This window comes from Lithobates pipiens, unplaced genomic scaffold, assembly GCF_037356315.1.
Source record: "Lithobates pipiens isolate NorthernLeopardFrog02 unplaced genomic scaffold, aLitPip1_a1.2 Scaffold_8, whole genome shotgun sequence".
Classification (NCBI taxonomy): Eukaryota; Metazoa; Chordata; class Amphibia; order Anura; family Ranidae; genus Lithobates; species Lithobates pipiens.
Genome location: NW_027507903.1, coordinates 482,478,334 through 482,496,063, shown reverse-complemented (window position 1 = coordinate 482,496,063; position 17,730 = coordinate 482,478,334). Strand labels below are relative to the sequence as shown.

Here is a 17,730-nt window from a genome sequence, read left to right as displayed (position 1 = left end):
GAGAGCACTGGGTGGATGGAAGAAGCGAGCGGGCGGGCAAGCAGAGATGATATCATCTCTCCGCCCCCCTCTGCATCACCGCTCTTCCGCCCTCAAAGCCAGTGCTCTGTCTCAGTTTCGGAGGTGCAGCGGGGAGCAGAGAGATTACATCATCTCATACTGCCTGCCCGCATCACCGCTCTCCTGCTGCTCCTCGGTGTGTGAAAACGTATATATTCCTTGTCCAGCGGCGCAAATTGCCTGCCCCCCCCCCCCCCGGACAGCTAATCAGGAATGCCAAAAGGGTGGAGCCAGAGACTGACAGCCCAAGGAGTCCTGGACCCTCCCTCTGTCAGATGAGACCAGCTGCAGCATGAGGAGAGAGACACCCTGCAACACAGATGTGACATCATCAGTGACAGGTGAGCTGTGTGTGGGAGTACAGGTGTTGGGACTTGTAGTTCACCCCCTCAGCTGTCTGCCTGACATACCACAAGGGGCGCTCCACTCACTCCGCATCTGGTGAGAGGCAACGTGGCAGGTGGCAATCCACATCTTGTGGCAGGCAGTGTGGCAGGTGATGTGGCAAGTGACATTCCGCATCTGGTGACAAGCAGTGTGGCAAGTGACTATACACATCTAGTAGCAGGTGACAGTGGCAAGTGACACACACAGGGCTCCCACTGATTCTACAGTATGGCGAGTTGAACTATTTCATTTATTACTGCAATGTAATAATAGAAATAATGCGCTTCAATCACCCCGACACCATATCAAGCATGTTGCCGTGATGATTGAATCACTAACACCAGCCATTGTCCGTGAAAAATCGTGACCGGTCCTTGGCATAATTTTCACCCACACAGCTGGTCCCCGGTGCCAAAAAGGTTGGGGACCACTGCTCTAGGGTATTAGAAAAAAAATGTATAATGTTTTGGGGTACTGAGTAATTTTCTAGCAAAAAAACTGTTTTTAACTTGTAAACACCGAGTCTGAAAAAGAGGCCTGGTCTTAAAGTGGTTAATTTCTTGCTACAATGCAAAATCATTATGTTGTCTTTCTGTCCTTGCACACACATATAACAGCTATGATAGGACCATATTGATTGTAAGCTTTTTTGTTGAATAAAAAATGATATGACTGGGAGAAGCCAAAGCAGCATAAGGAGCCAGTTAGCTGTGCAGCAGTGCTCATGTGTTAACAAGTAACAGGCTAATAGAAGGAGAGCAGAGTGACAGAGAAATTAGCCCTTTGCTATTCTGCTCTTCCTTTCACTGCCCAGTCACAAGCTGGGTTGGGTCTAGCATGACTTGGACTACGAGGAAGTGGAATGAATGATGGTGGCTATCAAACCAAGGGCATCCAGTACAATCACAGGCTTTGAAAGTGACATATTTCCTAAGTGTTAAAGTGGTTATAAAGGAGGCTTTTTACCTTAAAAGGGTTGTAAACTCAGAAGGTTTTCTGTATGCAGCAGCTCCTCTCAGCCTTACCTGAGCCCCATCTCTGTCCAGCCATGTCCACGAGTGTCTCAGACCACCTGATGCCGCGTATACATGACTGGACTTTCCGGCAGACTAGGTCCGACGGTCTTCCCGACTGAGTTTTCAGCGGAGTTCCGACTGACGTCCGAACGGACTTGACCACACATGAACAGACTAATTCCGTTCGAAAGTCCGTTCGTTTTGAACATGATAACGTAAGACGGGATTAAAAAAGGAAGTTCAATAGCCAATAGCTTCCCTTGCATTGTATTTGGTCCGTCGGACCAGCATACAGACAAATGGTTTTCCCGATAGGAATTGAGTCCATCGGACAGATTTGAAACATGTTCTATTTCTAGGTCCGTATAACGAAAAACGATTGGATTAGCCCACACACGATCACGATCTGATATCCCGTCGGGCCTAGTCTGCCACAAAGTCCGGTTGTGTGTACGTGCCATGAGACTCTCCCTCCTGATTGGCTGAGGCACCATTGGCTATCACTGCTGTCAATCAAAGTTAGTTAGCCAGTCGGGAGAGAGAGGGGGCGGGGCCGGGTCCCGGCTTTGTGTCCGAATAGACACAGGAAGTTGTGACTTGGCTCGGTGCCCCCATAGCAAGCTGCTTGCTGTGGGGGACACTCAACAGGAGGGGGGGGGCAAGAGCACAGAAGAGGGACCCGAGAAGAGGAGGAGTTGGGCTGCTCTGTGCAAATCCACTGTAACAGAGCAGGTAGGTTTAACATGCTTGTTATGTAAAAAAAAAAAAAAAAAAAAAAAAGGAAAACGTTAATGCATTCTGTTCATTAAGGTAAAAAAAAAAACTTAAAGAATTCTGCATGCAGCTCCCCTCCCCCAACTCCCTTATACTTACCTGAGCCTAAGCCTAATCTTAAACCATCATTGTGCACAAGAGCAGAGGCTCTGTCTGCGCTCTCTCCCTCCTTCCGCCATTGGCTCCTGCTGCTGTCAATCACAGCCAGTGATGGGGGGGGGTGGGCGGAGCTATGGACACACAGAGCGCGGCTTGGGAGCATGCCCACACAAGTGACCCATAGCAAGGGGCTTGCTATGGTGGGCACTCAGCAGAGGAAAGGGCACTGAGAAGAGGAAGAACGGGGCTGCTCTCTGCAAAACCATTGCACAGAGCAGATAAGTGTAACATGTTAGTTATATTTTAAAAATTAAATTTGATCCTTTAAGTCACTTTATTGAACTTCCGCATAGAAAAATCAGGTCTCCTGTTCAGCCAGACAAGTACTGTGTTGTGTATCAGTGCTGTGTAAATCTCAGGACTGGATGGACCGAAATGCAAATAAGTATTTAGCTTTTTCCTTAAATTTCCTTTTAATGTAAACTTGTCATTAGAGGAATATTGAGGGTGCCATTGCCTTTTAAAATTGCTTGTTTTCTGGATATCATGTTGAAACTTTGGTGCCATTTCTTTGCAAGTCACGGATTGAGACGAGATTGAATTGCTGCTCTATGCTTGTCCTGGGTTAGCGAGATATTGCAGATAGCGACAGCCAGACAGATAGTATTTTCAGAAATACAAGCACCATCCTACATATGTCTCCTACTGCAGATTTCTTGCAGCAGCTGGCTGCCCCACCGTGGCCTTGTGGTTCTTTATCACCTCTGATTCTATCACTCTTCTCCAGCAGTACAAGGCCTGACGACAAGCCCTGGACTGCGTCTCAGCGCACAGGAATAAATAATTGCGCTTTTTCCAATGCTTACACGTTTTGCATTCCTGTCAGTATCCTCAATATGGGGGTTATTTTTAGCCACAGTACTAAAGGAGAAAAACACGAAGGAAGCCTGCCCAATGCCTGCTGATGTGCGTCCGCTCAGAATACAAAGCAGCCTCACTTTTACCTTCTTAGGAGTGACAGCGAGCTGCGTGCTGGAGCGGGATCAAACGGGACGCAGTGACAGAGTGGCGGCAGGCTAATGTCCTGCTTAGTGGTTCAGCGATGCATTGCCTGTCCACCTGACAGTGGTGGAAAGACAGAAAGCAGGCCTGCGATGAGGGAGACGCACAAAATACTGGGATCTCAGAAGACACCCTGCAGGTCTCTGCTGTGTTAAAAAAAAAAGAAACACGAGAGTAGACCCAGTCAGATCACAATTGTAATCTGAAATTCCCCCCTTCAGTCTTGCACAGTTGCAAAGGCTCCTCTCCTGTACCGAAATGTCATACTTTGATGCTTCTCATAATGTGCATTAGAAGCTGCAGAAAATCAGACAGAGCCCATGTAGTTTCCTGGCTGGAGAACGTCCAACATATTCTAGCTTGTTCCTTCCCAGCCTGACTGTCCCTTACTCACTTTATCAATGTGTCAATGACATTGTAAAAGAAAATCTTTCTGCTTTCATTAATTAAATGTCAGTTCCTTCAATCATGGAGGCTCAGCATCACAGTGGGCGTTACCTTTGCAAATGTAGCCTGTCTAGAAATGCCCCCAGACCTCCAGACTGACATCCACCCATCAAGGCATTTTGATATTTGCACAACTCCTTCCAAGAGGGCTCTTGAGAGAAGAACTGAGGCAGGGTGCTGTAATGTTTTTAGGAAGCTACGTACTATGTATTGCGTATAGAAGTACAGAGATCCAGTGATGACATCAATGGGTCTAAAATAAGGTTTGTCCCCATGGGTTAACTGCTCGTTTTGTCAAGGGGCGGTCAGAAAGCCTTATACTCACCCGATCCTCTGTCCCAGCGGTAAACGGTGTTTCCCCCTTGATTCATGTCCAGAGAAGTGACGTCAAGAACAGTCCCCTGCACAAGACCGCCAGGAGCAGAGGATTTCAGTAGCTGCAGGGTTCAGAGGATTAGGTAAGTATATCCCTGTTCTCTGATCCCCTAGACAAAAACCAGCAGTTAACCCATGCATTGTGGGCGCAGCCCCACTGCATGAGAACAAAAGAATGATAAGCTGGAGTTCTGCTTTAGGGTGTATATAAAGTCAAAGTTTAGTTTTGGACGGTGTGTGAAAGGGGTTTAGAATCTCTGTCAGGTTTTTATTGCTGTCTGTGTCACCCCTGGGGAGAGTTGTCTTCTCTATTTTTCCAGGTGTCTCCATCTCCTAAAGGGGACACCCCAATCTATATATAGATGTACAATATATATATACATATATATATATATATATATATATATATCAGGGCTCGACAAACCCCAGCACGGACTGAGATGATGCGCCGACCAGTAATTGAGGCCGCGTCTTTGCGGCCTGCTGGAGTGAGATGCAGCGCTCGCTGTGTTGACTGGGGGCATTCCCTTACAATATTTACATTGGTGGGGGAACTGACGCCCTCTTCTGGTGGCCGGGGCTGCAACAAGCAGTCACTGACAGAGCTGAGGGCTTCTCCTGCTTGCTCTTACTGCCTGCCCACCTCCGAAATCTCCTTCCCAATTTGACAGCTGGGAAGAGGTTGAAGGTGTTGGGCTTGATCTGCTGCCCTTTCCCTAACGGTGAGTGGGCGGAGTGTGGAGCAGCTAATTGGAACAGCTTTAGTTCCATTTACACCCCCCCTTTCCCACAAAGATGGAAACTGTTTTTTATTTTTTCATTAAAATGTATTTTTATTCTTTTTCATTGTATTCAGTTTTGCCCTCCTCCTGTTATGCCACAGCCACTCAGCCGAAGGCCCATTTCACACGGGCTGTCTGATCAGGTCCGCCTGTCAGTTTTTCTCAGGCGGGCCTGATCGGACCCCTAGAGTCTTCTCTGATACCCACCACCATCCAATCCGATCCAGTCCACCAAAAATAGATTGATGGGGGTCCTATATTTCATCTGTCCGGCAGATCAGATTGGTTGTAAACAGACAGATGGTCCATTACCATCCGATTGTCCCATAGATGAGAGCGGAGTGGACACAGACCTGTTATCTGCCTGTTCATCAGGGGTCAGTGGAGTGGATTCCGGTAAGTGGAGGTGCCCGTGTGAAAGGGGCCTAAGGTGGCAGGAGTCACTGCATCACTGGATCTCCTATTGCCCCTTCCTTGATGCACTGTTCTTTCCTAGTGAGCTGCTGCCCATCACACTGTCAAGCCTTGTACACATGGGCCGAATGCCAGATGACATCAGCCAGTTCAATAAAAAATAGACGACATTCGGGCCCGTGTGTATGACAAGTCCGACAGAAGCTGACCTTTTTTGTTGAAACAAAGCTTTGTTTTTAAAAAAAACTGGCTCCTAACTTTTTTAGCTGGCTCCTAGAGTCTGAGCAAATTTGTGAAGCCCTAATATATATAATATATATATATATATATATATATATATATATATATATATATATTACTACTGTGGCATTCCTGAATGATTTGAAATACCCATAATCTACCTGATAAACAAGAGTTTTTGTGTTTGCCTGTTCTACTCCACGAAATTACGCACTTTAGTAATGCTGACGTTATTTAAAGTATAACTGAAGGCAAAACTTTCTTAGTTTTAGATGTGGAAAGGGATTAAACACATGTTTTATTGCTGTCTCTGTTTAGATAGATTCACCCTGTGTACTTGTCCTAGTCACATAAAGTGAAAGTAAATCGCACATTTTTAATGGTCACCAGAACAGAAAAATAGGGAAAATCCTTCAATGAGGATACTAGTGCTTGTGATTTCCTCTCACTTCCTGTTGTGGTTATAGAACAGGAAGGAAAGGGAAATCTCTGCAATGGGACAGAGTTGGCATAAAAAGAAAGATCTGACAGTGGTTATAACCCTCTCTTACTCTGTCCTAAATGAAAAAAAAAAAGTTTTGCTTTCAGTTTTAAATCCTTCTAGCCTCCCAGCTAGTGTGTGCCCCCATCCCTTCATATCGCACAGATCCATAAATAGAGACCAACATGCCTATCATTGCTCCTGTCCCCCACTATGTATAATTTCATAATTGTATCACTTAAATATCACTAGTAGGTACACTGCTATAAACCACCCTGTACTGTCATCACGGCCGGCTCAGTGTTGTCATGGTGATGCATCCGTGAGAATTCTGAGCTGTCAGTTATTTTTTTGGGACTGTTTGTAAAAATGTAAAAAAGAAATTTGGATTGGAAAAACCTGGCAGCTATTGGAACGTCGTGTTAAAATGACAGTATCCCAGGGGTACTTGTCTGTCCTCGTATTAAACTTGTGCTTGATGTGCTGTCAGTTACTATCATTATAGTCTTGTAAACATGTTTTTACTATCGCCTCCATAATTAGAGCGTGCGTTTCATCAGCTCGGTTACAGAACAACAGCAGAAAACAATGCCCGACACACTCAGCCCCTGAACACCAGCTGACCTCAAGAGTTGTCTTTGACAGTCTATCCTGCCCAAGGCAACCAATGAGATCCTCCCTATCCTTGCCCTATCACTACATAGTCTAAATTTTAGCTATTAGATTGCCCAGTCAATCTCTTTATAGCTATCTCACATACCGCTGTCTCGCCATCAACGGGGGTGACACAGACAGCAATAAAATCTAACTGAGGTTCTAACTTTTCCACACTCCATCCAAAACTAAACTTTGACTTTAGATACATCTTAAAGCTGTAAGTTTAATCTCTATATTTTCTCTACCCTGGTTACTCCGTGTTCCCTTTATCAATGTGTCAATAACATTTTTAAATATGACCTTTTTATTTTCATTTCATAACCTATTTTGGACCCAGTGATGTCCTAACTTGGCCTCTTTGCTTCTCTATGCAATGCAGACAGATCATAACTGGTGGGAGGGACCAGCAGGGTGCTGTACATAGCTTCAGGAAACCATCACTGCACCCTTCCTCAGTACTTCGCTCAAGAGCCCCCAGCCCTCATTCAAGCAGTGGGCTTGTTCTCAGGAGGAGTTATGTAAATATCAAAGTTCCGTTATAGGTTGGGGTCAGTCTGGAGGAGTGGACCATTCTGCATAGGCTTCATTTCCATACAGACTGCACAAAGTAACATCCACATGTTTTGCACAACCTCTATGATTGAAGGAAATTAAATCCAATGAATGAATGGGCCAAGGAAACTCTGGGGCTGGGGAGGAAAGTGCTAGAAAATTCTGTACCATTCAGCCAGGAAATAAGGTTGGCAATATCTTATGTGCTTCAGCTATTAATGCACATGGAGAGAAGCTCACAGTGTTCAGTGAAATCAGAGTAAGCTATTTCAGTAGAGGAGAGGAGCCTGTACAACTGTGCAAGACTAAAGGGAAGGCTGGAGCTCAACTTTTTAAAGTTTTGGATGGAGAAAGTGTTAGAACCCCTGTCCGGTTTCCTTATATCAATAAACAAAAAAAAATTTTTTTATATTGTAATCTATAAAGATAAACAGAGTTTATTTTTTACATCAATAAATAAGATCCTACGAATAAAAGTTTTGTCTATAGCAGTGGTCTCTATGGCCCGAGGTGGCGGATATGACCCTTTGAGGCATAATTCCTGCCACTGAAACCACCAATGGGGCACTATTGCTCCCACTGACGCCAACAATGGGGCACAATTCCTCCCACTGACACCAACAATGGGACACTATTGCTCCCGCTGACACCAAAAATGGGGAAATATTGCTTCCACTGATACCAAAGATGGGGAATTGTTTAGGCTACTTTCACACTGGCAGAGCCGGCCATTAGCGCTAAGGCGTTGCTCGTTTTTGCAGCGCTTCAGTGCTGTTTTTTCACCGCTTTTTGGCCACTAGCAGGGCGGTTTTTACCCCCAAAAAGGGTAAAAACTCCAGTTTTGCTGCACTTTTAACGCTTTACAGGTGCTTTGGAATAGCTGCCCGTTCATTACAATGGGCAGAGCATTTTGGCAGCGCTAAATACAGTGCTCCCAACCTGCCCCAAAGATGCTACTTGCAGGGCTTTTTGTGACTACCCGCAAGTGCACCGCCCCAGTGTGAAAAGACTGCAATGAATGGGAAGCGGTTATTAGGCACTTTGCAGAGGCTATTTCTAGCACTAAAATGCCTAAAAACCACCCCAGTGTGAAAGGGGTCTTACTCCCAGGCAACAGTAAATTGGTCCTTTGTTTGGAAAGTTTGGAGACCCCTGGTCTATAGGTACACTATAGGCAAGATATAACAAAAGAATGTAGAACTCAAAAGGTATCCTTTACCTCATCACATAACCTTATCATATTACTTGTCCAAGAATCAAGACTGACTTTGTAAAGAAAGTTCTTTTTGGGGGGAATAAAAGACAGATATATATTTTTGTGGAATCAACCTTGTCCAGCTGATGAGCAACCAGTGGAAGGACGTCACAGGGACATACTGGTATTTCCTACAGACATGAATAGTATATAGTAATAATAATTTGGTATAATCCGTAATGTAACCTTCTTATCTTCTGTTCCCTTTCTAGGCTCTAACTACACAAACCCTCTTCCGGCATTGGGCACCATGAACTCCACCCCTGGCCTTGCCACGGAGCATATCCCCACCCCAGGTGCTGCCCTCTCCTGGCAAGCTGCCATCGATGCCGCCCGACAGGCCAAGTTAATGGGCAGTGCTGCCAATGCCACCATATCCACGGTCAGTTCTACGCAGAGGAAAAGGCAGCAGTACAGCAAGCAAAAAAAACAGGGAGCCACAACAGCGACACGGCCCCCTCGGGCTCTACTCTGCCTCACCCTGAAAAACCCCATCCGCAGAGCCTGCATCAGCATTGTAGAATGGAAGTATCCTTTGTATGTTCGTTCATGTGTCAACCTGTTCATTTATTTGCTGCCAGGAATATAGTAAACCAGTATATTAAAGTCATCAATCATGCTAACGTTTCTGAGGAAAACATTACACTCCTAAATTGGAAATACAGGCTAAACTTTTTGATTAGAGTGTAGAGGAATTAGAACTGCTATCAGTTTTTTTTTTTTTTTTTGCTGCCCATGCCCCCATTGTGGAGATTCACCTTCTCTATTTGTTATGGTTACCTTTATAAGTGGAAATGAAAGAAAATCCCAAATTCTGAGTTGTCACCAGATAGAACAGGAATAAAGGGAAATCTTCCGATGGGGACACCAGGGACTCCCTCAATTTGAAGCGATTTTCTATCATTTCCTGTTTTGCCTGTAGGACAGAAAGTAAAGGATAATCTCTCCAATGGGACATAGATGGCAAAAAAATAAACTGGCAGGGGTTATGAAAGGGGTTAAAAAAATGCCTTTAGTTGTACTTTAATTTTAAAGTATATCTCTATGCAAACCTTTTTGTAGATTTATGTAAAGAGTAGGGACTGTTTTAAACCCCTGTCTGGGTTTTATTTAGTTTTTTTGCTGCCTGCGACCAATTTGAATGATTTTCCTTCACTTCCTATACTAGTGACATAACAGGAAGTGAGAGGAAATCATTCAAATTGATCTTTCAAAGGCTTTGGATATACTTTAATATATATATTTTTTATTAAATTTAAATACTTGTTTGCATTTTTATTGTTTTTGTGGGAAGTAATAATAAAGCTGAATTCCAGACAGATATAAAGGACATAAAATAATGCAGCTGTGTCCCCAGTAAGGCATGGTTCACACCTATGCGTTTTTTAGTGCGTTTTCAGTTTTGCAGGAACACGCTACAGTCCATTTAACATGGTTTCCTATGGGTTACGATCACATCTACTGTATACATTTTATGGAAAGGGCCAGGAACTTTTTTCTGTTTTTTGGTTCCATGGACTTTAATGGATCAAAAACATGTATTTAAAAAAGCGAAATGTACCTGGAATATGCAAACTGCTACCTGCATAGGTGTGTGATTCAGGCCTAATACATCATAAAATGTATTCTCTAAACACAAGGAAGATGAGTACCTGAATTTGATCTGGTATCTGCCTCTTGCAGTACAGCAGGCCTGTACAGCAGGGCTGAGTGTGACAAGAAGAAACAAAACAGGAAGCCAGTCAGTTTATGTGCTGATAAGATACTTGCTGACAGAAGGAGAACGCAGAGTGACAGTGATATGACTTCATCACTGTATGGTTTCACCTTTCACTGTCCAGCCACAGGCAGGGTGTGGGTCTACTCTAGGATGACCTCAGAGGGGCTTGAATGATGCTGGTTATCATTCTGAGGACACATAGTGGCAGAAAAAAGTCCTGTGCGGTGGAAATCTCTGCATTGAAGGTGAATATTGCATCAATAGCTTATTTTTGTCTGGAGTTCTATTTTCAAGATTTTTTTCCTATCTTTCTTTTTCCAAAATGTGCTTGATCTCCTTGGAAAGTGTTGGATTCTGCAGGGTACTGGTTTTCATGGTATCGTCTACTCTACAAGATCGTGCTCAAGATTAGAGCATGTACACACGGTCGGACATTCCGACGACAAAATCCATCAGATTTTTTCCGACTGATTTTTGCCCAAACTTGTCTTGCATACACACGATTGCACAAAGTTGTCAGAAAATCCGATAGTTCAGAACGCGGTGACGTAAACCGCGTAAGACGGGACTATAAAGAGGGCTGTAGCCAATAGCTTTTGTCTCGTAATTTATTCTGAGCATGCGTGGCACTTTGTCCGTCGGAATTGTCTGCACACGATCGGAATTTAAATGATCGGATTTTGTTGTCGGAAAATTTTAGATCCAGTTCTCAAACTTTGTGTGTTGGAAATGCCGACGGAAAAAGTCAGATGGAGCCCACACACAATCGGATTTTCCGACAACAAGATCCAATTGCACATTTTGCATTGGAAAGTCTGTTTATTGACCAGGAATTTACCTGTATACAGAAAATGAATTCCCACAAACGTTCATCTATGTATAGTATCTGTGAATGTTATTAGATGTTCTGGTTTTTGTCAGCAGAAGTGACTAGAAGCAATCAGCATGATATTTTGGTCTAGCCAGAGCTCTGAATTGTCATAAAAGGCAAGATGCTCAAAATCTTTGATCATCCATTTTAAATTTCCCACCTTGGACATCCATCCTTCACAGTCAGTGTCTAGGTTTTTTTAACCACCACTCTTCTCTGGGATATAATTCTGCTCTTTGTTGTGGTTTAAAAATTTATCTAAAGCCATTTTCTGTAATCCTAGATGTGTTAGAACCCCTGTCTGGATTGTATTGCAGTCTATCTGCCCTCCTGGGGAGATTTGCCCTCTCTATATGTTCTGTGACCATTGACACTGGTACAGAAAGTCATGAGAAGTCCAAAATTTGACAGTTGCTACCACTAGGGATTAGTTTTGGTTTGGTCTGAACACTGCACTCCTGTGACCCACAGAAGAAGTATGATCAAAAGAGCTTTGGCCATAGTTCTCCTTTAACAACTTTTTAATGGCTGACCTAGTTATGGCAAACTTGCTTTTGATTTAAAATGTTTACCTGATATATTTTATACATTGTGTCAGTGTATGGCCTTAACCCCTTCCACAGACCCTTTGAAATCATTATATTGCTGACAATTTTTGCCAACTGTGTGGCCTTAGCTGTCTATATCCCCTTCCCTGAGGACGACTCCAACGCCACAAACTCCAACTTGGTAAGTTTCCTGAGCTATTTATTAACATGATCCATTTTATTCTCATTACGGTATAAAGCATTAATATTGTATATACAATATAGTTCATCTATGGTCTTAATAACCTGTAGCTCTTAAGCGTCATTCTGGGATTTGTATTCCTTCCCTATTTACGGAACATTACACAAGTCTCTCTCACTGAGAACCTGGTTTGAATTTTTATCATTGCGTTTTCAACCTTAGGTCTGCTCAGTCTTTGGATTGATTATTTGTTGTGTTTGCTGATCAGAGTTTGGATGGACCTTGCTAGTCCTGTATTTTTTGGTACAGATAATGAACAGTTTCCTACATGTTTTCATAGTGTTATTTGAAAGTCAAGCAAAATTTGTGTCTCAAAAGCTTGTGACAGAAGTAGCAAACCTTCAGCTCCCTATATTTATATACAAGATCCACAGAAGCAGCATCAATCTCAGCAAAACATCTGAGAAGAAGAATTGCAGATGAGATAGGAGGCTTCTGTACCATTTTGCCTATAATAGGACCTTTTCTTTGTTTTTATAACATGTAATTTTTTTTGTATTTGTTTTTTGTATTATATTTGATATTTGGTCATGCATAATGTATATTTGTATGTGTTTGTGTATATACAGTATTTCACAAAGGTGAGTATACCCCTCACATTTTTGTAAAAAAATTATTATATCTTTTCATGTGACAACACTGAAGAAATTATACTTTGCTACAATGTAAATTGAGTGTACAGCTTGTATAACAGTGTAATTTTGCTGTCCCCTCAAAATAACTCAACACACAGCCTTTAATGTCTAAACCGCTGCCAACAAAAGTGAGTACACCCCTAAGTGAAAATGTCCAACTGGGCCCAAAGTGTCAATATTTTGTGTGGCCACCATTATTTTCCAGCACTGCCTTAACCCTCTTAGGCATGGAGTTCACCAGAGCTTCACAGGTTGCCACTGGAGTCCTCTTCCACTCCTCCATGACGACATTACAGAGCTGATAGATGTTAGAGACCTTGCGCTCCTCCACCATCCATTTGAGGATGCTCAATAGGGTTTAGGTCTGGAGACATGGCTGGCCAGACTATCACCTTTACCGTCAGCTTCTTTAGCAAGGCAGTGTGGGTGTGTTTGTGGTCGTTATCATGTCATCATACTGCTCTGTGGCCCAGTCTCCAAAAGGAGGGGATCATGCTCTGCTTCAGTATGTCACAGTACATGTTGGCATTCATGGGTCCCTCAATGAACTGTAGGTCCCCAGTGCTGGCAGCACTCATGCAGCCCCAGACCATTACACTCCCACCACCATGCTTGACTGTAGGCAAGACTCACTTGTCTTTGTACTCCTCACCTGGTTGACGCCACACACATTTGACAACATCTGAACCAAATAAGTTTACCTTGGTCTCATCAGACCACAGGACATGGTTCCAGTAATCCATGTCCTTAGTCTGCTTGTCTTCAGCAAACTCTTTGCAGTCTTTCTTGTGCATTATCTTTAGAAGATGCTTCCTTCTGGGACGACAGTCATGCAGAGCACTTTGATGTTGTGTGTGGCGTATGGTCTGAGCACTGACAAGCCGACCCCCTCACCCCCTCAACCTCTGCAGCAATGCTGGCAGCACTCATATGTCCATTTCCCAAAGACATCCTCTGAATATGACGCTGAGCACATGCACTCAACTTCTTTGGTCAACCATGGCGAGTCCTGTTATGAGTGGAACCTGTCCTGTTAAACCGCTGTATGGTCTTGGCCACCGTGCTGCAGCCTAGTTTCAGGGTCTTGGCAATCTTCTTATAGCCTAGGCCATCTTTATGTTAAGCAACAATTCTTTTTTTCAGATCCTCAGGGAGTTCTTTGCTATGAGGTGCCATATTGAACTTCCAGTGACCAGTATGAGAAAGTGAGACCCATAACACAAATTGAACACATCTGCTCCCCATTCACACCTGAGACCCTGTAACACTAATGAATCGCATGACACCGGGGGGGGGGGGGGGGGGTTATGGCTAATTAGGACCAATTTGGACATTTTAATTTAGGGGTGTACTCACGTTAGTTGCCAACGGTTTATACATTAATTGGCTGTGTGTTGAGTTATTTTGAGGGGACAGCAAATGTACATTGTTATACAAGCTGTACACTCACTACTTTACATTGTAGCAAAGTTTAATTTCTTTAGTGTTATCACATGAAAAGATATAATTCAAATATTTACAAAAATGGGAAGGGTGCACTCACTTTTGTGAGATACTGTATATACATGAGGACAGTCCTATCTCACTATATATGAAGAATCATATTTCTCCTGAGTAATGCTGCACAGTAATTGTCCTTTACTGTTCCTCCCACTCAGTGTAAGTATGTGAGAAGCAGTTATTCAGCTGGAATGCTCACTGTACTGTCTGATACAGAGACAGCAACTAGAGGGAGAATATATATAGAGTACATATTGTATGTATATATAAAGCCTTATTACCCACATTTTACTACAGCTGAGCAATCATTGTTGTCACCATTGTATTTCCCATAATCCCTTTTATTAGAAGCCTGGCATTGTGTGGTCACGTGACTGTCCTGTGAGAGGATAAAAATGCTGAACTGTCATGGCTGCTGCTTCTGGGTTTTATCTGTTATTGTGATAATGAGATATACCCCTAATTGCTCTTTGTCGCCTGCTCTGGCCAACTCTTCAGAATAATGTGTTGTGCCCAGTACTATCCAGCAGAGGGTGACCACATAGCATATAGCATACCATGTCCTGTGGTCTGATGAGATCAAGGTAAACTTATTTGGTTCAGATGGTGTCAAGCTTGTGTTGGGGCAACCAGGTGGTGGTGGGAGTGTCATGGTCTGGGGCTGCATAAGTGTTGCCAGCACTGGGGAGCTACAGTTCATTGAGGGAACCATGAATGCCAACATGTACTGTGACATACTGAAGCAGTGCATGATCCCCTCCCTTCAGAGACTGGGCCGCAGGGCAATATTCCAACATGATAACGACCCCAAACACACCTCGAAGATAACCACTGCCTTGCTAAAGAAGCTGAGGGTAAAGGTGGTGGACTGGCCAAGCATGTCTCCACACCTAAATCCTATTGAGCATCTGTGGGGCATCCTCAAACAGAAGGTGGAGGAGCGCAAGGTCTCTAACATCCACCAGCTCCGTGATGTCGTCATGGAGGAGTGGAAGAGGACTCCAGTGGCAACCGGTGAAGCTCTGGTGAACTCTATGCCCAAGAGGGTTAAGGCAGTGCTGGAAAATAATGGTGGCCACACAAAATATTGACACTTTGGGCCCAATTTGGACATTTTCACTTAGGGGTGTACTCACTTTTGTTGCCAGCGGTTTAGACATTAATGGCTGTGTGTTGAGTTATTTTGAGAGGACAGAAAATGTACACTTATACAAGCTGTACACTCACTACTATTTACAAAAATGTGAGGGGTATACTCACTTTTGTGAGATACTGTGTGTGTGTAGGTGTATGTGTATTAGAGCTTCAACTAACGATTAGTTTGTCTGTCGACTAATCTATCGATTATTTTTTCGATTAGTCATCGACTAGACGATTATTTTTATATTTTTTATAATTAATCTAGTGTTTTTTTTTTTTTTGATTAGCTAATTAATCCTTTGGATAACGTTACAAAAAATAAGTACATAAAAAAAAAAGGTAAGATAAAAGAATATAACCAGTACATACATATATATTTTATATAAGTATGTACTTATATTCTTTTATCTTACCTTTTTTTATGTACTTATTTTTTGCAAAGTTAAGATAAAAGAATATATATATATATATATATATATATATATATATATTTCTTTTATCTTAGCTTTTTATTTTCTGTTCAGAAGTTCATGAATGTTTATAATTTATTTTTTACAATGCTTTATTTTTTAAGGGGGAGGGTGTGTGGGGACAGTGTCAGTGTGTTTTTTGTTTTATTTTTTTATTATTTTTTACAATTTTATTTTTTATTTTTGTTATTTATTGCAATTTTTATCAGCCCTGTTGGGGGGGCTATGGTGAGATATCAGGGGTCTTAAGAGACCTCTGACATCTCCCATTTGAGACAGGGAAAGGGACTGGGGACAGAGATTCCCCAGTCCCTTTCTCTGCAGCCTCTGCTGCACTGATAATGAAGACGTACTCACAGGAGGTTACAATTAGTGATGCACCGAAATTTCGGCCGCCGAAACATATCGGCCGAAAATGCCCTTTTCGGCAATTTGCCGAAAGAGAAAAACGGCCGATAATGGAGCCGAAATGGGGCGTGGCCCCGCCCCCGCCCCTGGTGACGCCCATCATGGGGGGTGCATAGCGCAGGAGAGCCGCCTCCGCCGCCTGTTTGATCACAGCGCCGGGAACATCACAGCTTTCATTTCAATAGCTGTGTGTTCCCGGCCGTGCGCCGTCACACACAGCCCCTCCCCCTTGTCCGGGCACTTAGATAGACAGATCATCCACAGGATTGGACGGATGATCTGTCTATCAAAGTGCCCGGACAAGGGGGAGGGGCTGTGTGTGACGGCGCACGGCCGGGAACACACAGCTATTGAAATGAAAGCTGTGATGTTCCCGGCGCTGTGATCAAACAGGCGACAGAGGTGGCTCTCTTCCCTGCACAGGCTGGCTGCAAAATGGCACACAGGCTGCAATGGGACACACAGGCTGCAAAATGGGACACACTGGCTGCAAAATGGGACACACTGGCTGCAAAATGGCACACTGGCTGCAAAATGGCACACAGGCTGCAATGGGACACACAGGCTGCAATGGGACACACAGGCTGCAAAATGGGACACACAGGCTGCAAAATGGGACACACTGGCTGCAAAATGGCACACTGGCTGCAATGGGGCACAGGCACACTGGCTGCAATGGGGGACACTGGCCTGCAATGGGGGATGCCTCCTGTACCACGTTCTCTGACCATCTTCTGTACCATGTCCCCAGTCTGACCATCTTCTGTATCATGTCCCCAGTCTGACCATCTCCTGTACCATGTCCCCAGTCTCTGACCATCTCCTGTACCATGTCCCCAGTCTCTGACCATCTCCTGTACCATGTCCCCAGTCTCTGACCATCTCCTGTACCGTGTCCCCAGTCTGACCATCTCCTGTACCATGCATGCAGTCTCTGACAATCTCCTGTACCATGTCGCCAGTCTCTGACCACCTCCTGATCCATGCCAGCAGTCTCTGACCACCTCCTGTACCATGTCCCTATTCTCTGACCACCTCCTGAATCATGCATGCAGTCTCTGACCACCTCCTGAACCATGCCGCCAGTCTCTGACCACCTCCTCTACCATGTCGCCAGTCTCTGACCACCTCCTTTACCATGTCGCCAGTCTCTGACCACCTCCTGTACCATGTCTCCAGTCTCTGACCACCTCCTGTACCATGTCCCCAGTCTCTGACCACCTCCTGTACATGTCCCCAGTCTCTGACCACCTCCTGTACCATGTCCCCAGTCTCTGACCACCTCCTGTACCATGTCCCCAGTCTCTGACCACCTCCTGTACCATGTCCCCAGTCTCTGACCACCTCCTGTATAAAAATATTTTTAAAAAACAGTCATTTTCTGTATCGGTGCTGTTTCGGTATCGGTTTCGGTTTTCGGCCTAGTGTATTTTTCATTTTCGGTATCGGTTTCGGCACCAAAAAACCCATTCGGTGCATCCCTAGTTACAACGTTTCAGTTATGTGAATGGACAGAGTCAGTGGTCACTGACTCTGTCCATTCTGAAAATGAAGGAGCCGGGTTTAACGGCTTCTACCTCCGCTCTCCATCCTGAG

The 17,730-nt window shown here is 44.0% G+C and overlaps 1 protein-coding gene across 6 annotated transcripts in view; it reads left to right on the top strand.

Annotated features, from left to right (window-relative positions):
- The window catches only part of CACNA1C (calcium voltage-gated channel subunit alpha1 C), a 628,086-nt gene that overhangs the window by 122,046 nt on the left and 488,310 nt on the right, over positions 1-17,730 (top strand). For all 6 annotated transcript variants that reach the window (XM_077468880.1, XM_077468877.1, XM_077468876.1 and 3 more), the window contains exons 2-3: positions 8,814-9,129; positions 11,816-11,921. In XM_077468880.1, the coding sequence (XP_077325006.1) occupies positions 8,814-9,129; positions 11,816-11,921 (422 nt within the window). The remainder of the gene's footprint in view (positions 1-8,813; positions 9,130-11,815; positions 11,922-17,730) is intronic.